General features: G+C 47.9%; 2 protein-coding genes across 2 annotated transcripts; one reads left to right on the forward strand and one right to left on the reverse strand.

Annotated features, from left to right (window-relative positions):
• The first annotated feature begins 1,839 nt into the window (after positions 1-1,839).
• Positions 1,840-3,150, forward strand: LOC122024703 (leucine-rich repeat extensin-like protein 6). Its single transcript, XM_042583378.1, has one exon. It carries the CDS (start codon positions 1,903-1,905, stop codon positions 3,040-3,042), a length of 1,140 nt encoding a protein of 379 aa, XP_042439312.1. The 5' UTR covers positions 1,840-1,902; the 3' UTR covers positions 3,043-3,150.
• A 131-nt stretch (positions 3,151-3,281) lies between these two features.
• On the reverse strand, positions 3,282-4,413 carry LOC122024714 (non-specific lipid transfer protein GPI-anchored 5-like). Its single transcript, XM_042583389.1, has 3 exons — positions 3,953-4,413; positions 3,651-3,770; positions 3,282-3,563 (listed from the first exon to the last, which is right to left on the reverse strand). The coding sequence occupies exons 1-3, from the start codon at positions 4,275-4,277 to the stop codon at positions 3,424-3,426; spliced, it is 585 nt and encodes a 194-aa protein (XP_042439323.1). The 5' UTR covers positions 4,278-4,413; the 3' UTR covers positions 3,282-3,423.
• Positions 4,414-9,654: the final 5,241 nt, after the last annotated feature.

Genomic DNA, 9,654 nt, shown 5'->3' on the forward strand with positions numbered 1-9,654 from the left:
GAAACATCCTTATTCAAGATAACCTTAAATTTTTAGACAAAAAGAAAAGTGAAAATAAAAAATCTCACAAAATTGTTGAAAGCTTAATCTTAACCAAACCTGATTGAAATTTCACTTGTTCCTAAAAAAACTCTCACAAAATTTATACATACACCCGTATAAATAATAGATAAGCAACAACTCTAAAAGAAATAACTATTCAAAAACTCATTCCACCACCCTTACCAAATAAAAAAATCAAAATTTTAAATTAATGAACCAAAATCAAATAAAGATGGAATAAAGTTCATAATTAAAAATATCTTTCTCATTGTCAAATGTGACATACAATAAAGCAACAATGAAATGTTGGTATGATAAAATTGCACCAATATAAAAATAAGGGTAACCTCATATTTATAGAAACAAAAGAAATATGAAAATAAAAAATCTTGGATGGAAAATAAAATAGCCTTAAAGTTATTTAGCCATAATTTTAACATTTAAATAAAAGTAAGAGTTATTTTGGTCATTTATTATTTTTTTTCTTTTTTCTTTAAAATAGGGGGGTTAAGTGTATTTTTTAAATATAGGAGGGCAAACTACTTTTGGATGGAAAACACATGGGGTTGAAAGTTATTTAACCTTTAAATTATAACTTTATCTTAATAATTGTTTTATTGTAGTAAATTAAGACGCAGTTCTTATCATTATTTTGGGAGGGGGGGGGAGGGGGCCTTAACATATTACATACATGTGTCTTAACAAAAAGTATTATTATTTCATGTATTTATATTAATTACTATATTTATTTTTTGATAATTTATTATTTATTATCTTCATTTTAAAAAATATATCACTGAGAACATTTTACACGCAAATTATCATCTAGCAAAAACTATTTGTCTTAGAAACAATTTAACAATAACAACTCGATGAGATTGTGGATTCATCCATCTCCATTGATATTTTTCCACACAATATTGATCGAAGGCTGTGTTCCTTAGAAAATCTCTTTGGTTATCTTTTCCCAATACAGATTTGATGTATTAACTGAGTTGATACAAAGCAATAAACCTATCACTAGTTAATAAAAATACAACGCTGTAGCAAAATTATAATATCTAATTTATGTTTCAACCTTTTGCTTCTCAATATAACCTCAAAATGACTAACATTATTTTTACATAAATAACTCATTTCAAGTTGCTAAATAATTGCCAATTCTAATCTTTCATTTTTGCTAACAAATAAACAACTAGAACAAAATGCATAAAAAAAATCTAACATTAGTTTCAACTCTTTTTTATTTTTACATAGTAAATCAAACAAAAATCTCAACACATCCAACATTACCAGTACATAAAAAAAAAAACACATCAAAAATATATATATTTATTTTTAAAGAACATTATATATATATAATCTAAAATTTCTCATGTTCATTGATGAGAATGTCAATGTCGCCCTTTCAATCAAATTACCTACTCCAAATCCTGAGTTTGGTGTAGCAAAAACAGAGTCAGTCAGCAACTTCCTACTATCTAATTCTTAGTTTCTTAGGGATACAAGTTGCAACTACAATTTTCAACACTATACTCCTCTTTTTCACCAAAAATCAAATGAAAACATTCACAACTTGCCCACAAATATATTTAACAAGTAAATGCTAACTCCAAATCAATGCACTAATTCTACTTTCAAATTTTGCCAATATGGTATGGCATTTCAACAATAGCTTGCCTATGTATTATTTCCTATGAAAACTAGCAACTCTGTGATGTAACTATCTACCAAATCACTAGAGGCAAGCAACAAACCATTCTCCAACCTCATGAATATCAAACAAACTCAAACTCGATCGGCAATTAATGCATCTCCTCCCACACTATAAATAAAACCAAACTTAAAACCCATCCCTCCATGATCACATTATTATTTGGATTAAGGAGCATGAAGATCACCAATCTCCTAAGATGCTACTTTTTTCTTTTCCTAGTCTTCTTCATCTCACTCCCCCTTGTCTCGCACTCCCAATTTCTGAATTTCCGGATCGCCAAGGCCTTCACAGCCCTGCAGGCCCTTAAGCGGGCCATCACTTCCGACCCTAATGGGCTTACTTCCAATTGGGTCGGCCCAAACGTCTGCAACTACACCGGGGTCTTCTGCGCCGCCGCGCCCGACGATGATCCCCACCACGCTGCCCTAACCGTCGCCGGCGTCGACCTCAACCACCGCGACCTCGAAGGTACCCTCCCCGATGAGATCGGCCTCCTATCAGACCTCGCCCTCCTCCACCTCAACTCCAACCGCTTCCACGGCGCCCTCCCCCTCTCCCTCGGATCGCTCCACCGCCTCTTCGAACTCGACCTCAGCAACAATCGCTTCGACGGCGGATTCCCGATGGTCGTCCTTGATCTTCCGTCCCTCCGCTTCCTCGACCTCCGATTCAACCGCTTCTGTGGCGACGTGCCGCCCTGCCTCTTCGATCGGAAACTCGACGCCCTGTTCCTCAACAACAACCACTTCACCTTCTCGATCCCGGACAACTTCGGCCACTCGCCTGCTTCGGTGATCGTGCTCGCCAACAACCAGATCTCCGGGTGCCTCCCCGCCGGGCTCGGCGACATGGCCGACACGCTGAGGGAGCTGGTAATCCTCAACGCCGGAATCAGAGCGTGCGTCCCGCCGGAGATCGGGCGGCTGAGGCGCCTCCGGGTGCTGGATTTAAGCTACAACCACCTGATCGGGCCGCTTCCAGCAACGATCGCGGCGATGGCGGAGCTCGAGCAACTCGACGTGGCGCACAACAAACTCTCCGGCGCGATCCCTAGCGGGATATGCAACCTTCCAAGGTTGAAGAACTTTACCTACGCCTACAATTTCTTCACCGGCGAGCCGCCGCACTGCTTGAGGATTCGAAGCCACGACGATCGAAAGAATTGCATACCGTCCCGACGCGACCAGCGACCGCCGATGGAGTGCGCGACCTTTCTGTCGAAGCCGAGATTCTGCCACGACGGATGCATCGCGTCGCAACCGCCTCCGCACCCGTGGCAGTAAACGTCGATTGCTCCTCGGCCGCAGCCGCTACCAATAATAATATAGACCGTTTATGTTGTATTATTTTATGGGAGAAAATATATATCTCACTTGATAATTTTCCTTACTTAAAAAAGTAAACTTTTTAATTTTTTTTTAAAAAAAAACTTCCTATTTTTAATAAAATAGAGTTCTTCTTTATTATTTAGTTTTATTCGGAATATTTTCACTTGGAACCCTTTAATTTAAGAATTATCAGTTGAGATCATTTCATAAAATCAACACAAATACCAGATAATCAAATCGAATACAAAATGCCGAAATACAAACCCACGCAAATATTATTTCAGAACACTCCAAGTCCCTCACTACATCTATTAAACTCTCTAGCTGTGGATTCAATCAGAAGGTGGCGAACAAGAACATGAACCCAACTGCTGCAGAAGAAGAAATCAGCAAATTGTTGATGAACCCGTCGGAAGAACCACCGCCGGAGGTCGCCGCAGTGGCACCAGTCGCCGGCGTCGTCTTCGATCCACCCTCTGCTTGCATAACTAAAATTTAAGTCTCCTAAATAACGATTAAGATTGTGTAATTAATTCAATTAACTGGTCGCGTTAATTAAACACCTGCGCTGGAGATGGATGGAGTGGTAGTGGCGCCGGAGGAAGGATTCGCCGGTGAGGGGCTTTCCGTCTCGGCCGATGGTGAACTTGCCGGTGCTGCTGAAGGTGCGCCGCCGTTCACCGCTGCAACCGCAAGTAGATAAACATTTTCAATGACACCCTCTACTTTTGCTTCTTTTTCAAAATACTCCCTCTAAGATAGCTCCATAGTAAATTGGGCATAAGGCGAGAAATTGTAAACACCAAAGGGTGCATTTGACAATAAGGTAAAATACTGGGAGTGAAAGAGATAACACTGCTGATACCGTCGCAGGCGGAAACCGGTGGAGTTTGGACGTTGCAGGCGGCGGGAATGGCAAGGGCGCGGGTCTGGTTGACGGTAATCCCCAAAGAGGCTGCGCCGCCATTGAGCATCGAGCAGAGGCACTCCGGCCGCGACTGCAGCACCGAGGAGAGCTGCGAGCAGCAGGAGGATGAGGGCGTGGAGGCGTTGCCGGTGATGTATCCCAGGCACGGCGCCATGCTGATGATCACCGACGTGCATCCCGATTGGGCCGACGCCCGGTCCAATACAAAGCCCACCATAAGGCCCAATCCCAGCAACAACTTAATGCTCTTCGACACCGCCATCGTCGATATATTTATGGTGCAATTAGTGGAGTTAATTAGCGGCTAACGGTTAATTGAGAGATTGTGTAGAGTTTGGAAGGGTTTATAAAGGATATTTGGAGAGGGATTAGACCGTGGTTAGATGGCCTAACACGTAGTGTTCAGCTTGTTAAGTAGACAATATAATAGCCAGTGTGGTTGTCCAACTTTACCAGATAAAATTTAATATATAAAGTAGTTCTCAATAATTATATTTAAGGGTGTAAATGAGCTCATAATTTAAGATTAACAAAATTTATAAATTACTATACTATTTAAATATTTGAATTAAAAAATTAAGAAAAAAAATATTCCTGAACTTTATTTATAAACGTAATTAACTAAAGCTTCAAGATTTATCACCTTCAAGGTAATTTAATTATTGACATTTACCATTTTAACCAAAGTTATAACTAAGACGTAGACACCTACTTTACTAAGTAACCATATCTATCTATTTGCATAAAAAATTTAAAGTGGGCCAATCAAATCATTTAAATTATTATTTTAAATTTTATCATAATTCCTTTTTTTATTTAATAGAATGATCCGGTGATAAAAACGGGGGACCCTCGTTGGCGGAAGGTCAACAACACGTGGAGGTCAAAGGTCAGAAGAGTCAACACGGAGACAGGCCGACCGGAGGAAGCAGGCCTACCGAGTCGGGCATCGCATGCCGACCGGCCGTGAATCCCCCGAACCGAATGAAAGACAACCCGACTAAGGGTCGGGTTTCCGATGCTCCAAGGCAAAAAGGTTTCAAGGCCGAGCGGAATGTCCGTTCGGCCGGGGCACCAGGCAACAAAGGTAGGGCAATATCATCCGAGCATACGGCCGGGAGTTCTCCCGGTCGGACCGACGACTATAACCGGCGACAGGAGTAATATGCCTGCCGAGCGGCCTACCTGTTCGGCCCTGGAACAGACAGGGGCGCAAGAGGACAAAGAAGACAGGGGATAACATCATCCACGAGACACCTGCCGCCGACAAGCAACAGAGTTGGCGACCGAGCCATACATAGGATCATACGGTGGAAGCTTCCACCGTCACATCCGGGATATGCTCGGACGATTGCGGAATGACGTCAGAGGTATTTTTCTGACACATGCTCGTTAAGGTATGTTTGGGGAAGCGTGCACGCATCGAGAAACGTGTCCGCGCCTCCCCGGGATCGTATATAAGGACCCCTAGACTTCGACAAACGTATACGCACATCTCTACTGTAGCCACATTACGCTGCTTCTCTCGTTGCCTGACTTGAGCGTCGGAGGGCCGTCGCCGAGAAACCCCTCCCGGCTCGGCTTCTTTGCAGGTTCGCCGGAGGCCTACACCACCAGTCGGAGACAGCGGAGCGTGCCACGTCCCCAACGTCCGTCGACTCAACACTCTGATAGGATCAAATTGGCGTCGTCTGTGGGAACGCACCTGAATCCGAGCCAAGAAGATGGAAGAAGCTGGACGTCAACTTTTGGTAACGCTCTCTCCTGAAGAGCTCGAAGCACTCGTCCAAGCGCGAGCAGCGAAAATTATGGAGCAGCAACATAAAGCTCAGGCCGAGCGGGCAATGCAGCAAGCAACATCAGCTTCGGGGGCCCGAGCGCCACCCGAAGACCGGCAGGAGCAGCTCTCAATATGGGGGCAAAACAAGGGGTCGGCCGGCACACAGATAGGTGCGCCGCCCGCCCCAATACCTTTTCATCGGGCTCTGTTCCAGACGCCCTCGGAGGTGGCGCAAGCCAATCAAGACAAGGGATCCTCATCAGACGAGGCACCCATCTGGGACGTCAGAAAAGGAAAGGCGCCCCGATCGGACTCGTCGCCCGAGCAAACCAACCGGCAGTTCTCAGACGCCATTCTTCGCGATCCACTGCCGAGGCATTATGTTCCCCCTGCGATCGGGGAGTACAACGGGACAACCGACCCAGACGACCACCTGGGTAAATTCAACAGCACCGCCACTCTGCACCAGTATACAGATGGTGTGAAATGCCGAGTGTTCCTCACAACGCTTTCGGGATCGGCACATCGGTGGTTTCGAAGACTGCCGGACGGCTCCATCACAAGTTTCAAGGAATTCCGAACGGAGTTCCTCCATCATTTTGCCAGCAGTAGGCGCCACCAGAAGACAAGCGTCAGCTTGTTTGCAATCAAGCAAGGCGCAAGGGAGCCGCTCCGAGCGTACATTCAGCGCTTCAACCAGGTGGCCATGGACATTCCAACGGTCACCTCGGAAACAATGGTTAACGCGTTCATGCAAGGGCTCGTGGATGGTGACTTCTTCCGATCGCTCATCCGGAAGCCGCCTTGGGACTACAACCACATGCTGTATAAAGCCAACACATACATCAATGTGGAAGAAGCCAGGCGGTGAGAAGAAAAGAAGCCCAAAGCGACCAACCAGCTCCCGCCGAGCGGAAGCAGCCCATCAGTCACCAGCCACCTAGAGGACCGCAAGCCGAACCTGCCCGTCCTCATCAGCACACTCGGCCGCACGCAGTCCAGCAAGTTGCGACTGATCGGCCCAAGCCCAAGGGGAAGGTATGGACCCCAATGTTTTGTTCACTCCATCAGTCGGCCACTCACAATACCCGCGATTGTCGGAACCTCCCCCCCCCCCATCGCTCATCCCTCACCAACGAGTTACCGCCGCCGATCACCTTCACCAGATCGGCAACATCGATAACGGAGCCCCGTGCAAAGGATAGAAAGGCGATCCCCCGAGCGGCATCACCGTCAGCAGCACGAAGCCCACCACCGAGCGTCAAATGAACGACCTCGACCTTCCGCTCAGGAGGAGGAAAATAGGGGCAACGCATCTCGGGGAGAAATCAGCATCATCACCGGGGGCCCGACCGGTGGAGATTCCAACAGAGCCAGAAAGGCACACGCAAGGCAGTTGACGATCCATGCGGTCGGCTGCAGCAAGGAAAGGGCGAGCGGACCCGAGATTAGCTTCGGGCCCAGGGACCTCTGATCCTGTTCGAACGCTGAATCAATGGACGCTGGGCACGTGGCGCTCTCCGAACTGATGACATGGATCTCCGACCGGTCGTATGGATCTCCGGCGAACCTGCAAGGAAGACGGGCCGGGGAGGGGTTCCCGGCGACGACCCTCTGACGCTCAAGTCAGGCAAGGGGAAACTATAAAGTGGCTCCGAAGATGCGAGATTGCGTGATTGCGTACCTCCGTCGAACTCTGAGGGCTCTTATATAGAGCTGTGGGGAGGCGTATGCACGCTTACCGAGACGTACACGTGTCCTGTACCATACCTTAGTATGGTCTTGCCAGAGGAGCATGTCTGACACCATACTGCTACAGTCCGAGCCCCTCTCTGATGGGACGACAGAAACTTCTGTCGTAAGATTCTGCGTATGGCTTGATCGTTGTACACGCCTGTTGTCAGAAGATGTTCCCCGATGTCCCCTTGCCCTTCTGTCTCTTCTATCCCCGTGCCGAGCGTCCAGCCGCTCGGCAAGCATCCGACCGGGCGTAGGTATCGGTCCGACCGGATAGCTTTTACTCCATCACGTGCTCGGTTGAAACTGTTCCTTCACAGCATTGATGTTTTACGCCCCGGCCGAGCGGACTGCTCGCTCGGCCCGGCGACTGTTCACCATGAGCGTCGGAAACCCGACTCCCCGTCGGGTTGTTGATTTCGACTCGGACTCGCTAGGTCGGTCGGCCTGTTACCCCTACTCCTATCCGATCGTCCCGACCTTAGGTTGACCATTTTGCCTTTTGACATTCACGTGGTGTTGACTCCCCTCCAGAGGGGGTCCCCCGACCTTACTGCCGGATCACTTGCCTCCCCTTCAAGTCTAGTCGAAGGAGGCGATTAGTCCGACTGACTGGACGCCCGTAGCGCCGAGCGGCGCATCCGAGAAACCATCCTCCGCTCGGCCCGTGTGGAGGTAGCTACTGCTTCAGTCAACACCACCCTCCCTCGGATCTCCTCGGAATTTGCGCCAATCTCCGTCATTAAGGGCGAGCACGCGCTCATTAAATGCACTCCAGTGGTCGAATGCCACGTGGCGCTTCTGTCGTCATCGTACGGCGGCGGCGGCGCAGGCGACGAGATCGAGGCGGTTTGAAATGGACGGCCCGATGCGTGCTTCAATTCCTGTGACCTGCATCCGACGGTGGAGGCCGCTCGGGCTCAACCCTATAAAGCCTTCGCCTTCTCCTCCTCCTCGCCGCATTTGTGCTTTCGCGTGTCCCGTAACCTCCTTTGGTGCTTCAGTGCTCCGGCAGCTTCGGTTCTCCTCTTTCCAATGATTCCGTGTTCCTCGTCGATCTTCATTCTTCTCTGTAAGGTTCTTCTTCTTTTCTATCTTTGGCTCTTGTGTTTTCTTTGCGTTTCTTTCCCAAGTTTTGGTCCTCTGGGCACTGTTTCATTTGTCATCCTCTTCCTTCTATCATCTGCATTTCTTCTCGCCTTTTGTGATTTCGTCCATTCGGACAATGGCTAGTTCCTCTCAGCCTCAAGACCAAGCCCTCGGCCCATGGTATACTACCATGGAGTCGCACTACGATCGGCGCGACGCCGATATTCTGATGAACAATTTTGACATCCCCTCTGATTTTGAAATTATCTTACCCTCCCCCTCCGCTCGGCCACACAAACCGCCGCGCGGAGCTTTCTGTGTTTTCCGTGACCAGTTCACAACCGATCTGCGCTTTCCAATCCATCCCTTCATCGTAGAAGTTTGTAATTTTTTCGGCATTCCGCTCGGAAGCTTAGTCCCTAACACCTTCCGCGTTCTATGCGGCGTCGTCGTCTTGTTCAAAATCCACAACATTCCCCTCCGACCGGAGGTCTTCTATTATTTTTATTACCCTAAACAGTCTGAGCTGGGCACATACATGTTCCAGGCTCAGCCCGGTTTAGTTTTCTTCAATAAACTGCCCTCCTCCAATAAACATTGGAAAGAGTTCTACTTCTATCTTCGTCTCCCCGAGCGGGCCGCTTTCCGAACCCAGTGGCAGGTTGGACCGCCAATCTCCCCTGAGTTGAAGAGGTTCAAGACCCGACCGGACTATCTGCACACTGCCAACATGTTAGCCGGTCTAAAGTTTGACATCAATAAGTTCCTGCCCGAAGGGGTGATGTACATATTTGGCCTGAGTCCGATCAGGACCCCCCTTCCGAGCGGCTTCGGTAACAATTTTACTTGTGCATTCGCTTTGATTGCTAACTGATTTTCTCCTTTTTCCTTTGCAGCGGACATCGTCATGGAGTCCGTGATGACCGGCATTTTGAAGAGGAAAGCGGTGGCGCTCGAGGCCGCAACTGCCAAGGAGTTGGAGGCGCTTGGCATTGAGCCGGTCGGCTCACACGAAGAAGAGAGCGACACGAAT

Source organism: Zingiber officinale, chromosome 1A (assembly GCF_018446385.1).
Source record: "Zingiber officinale cultivar Zhangliang chromosome 1A, Zo_v1.1, whole genome shotgun sequence".
Taxonomy (NCBI): Eukaryota; Viridiplantae; Streptophyta; class Magnoliopsida; order Zingiberales; family Zingiberaceae; genus Zingiber; species Zingiber officinale.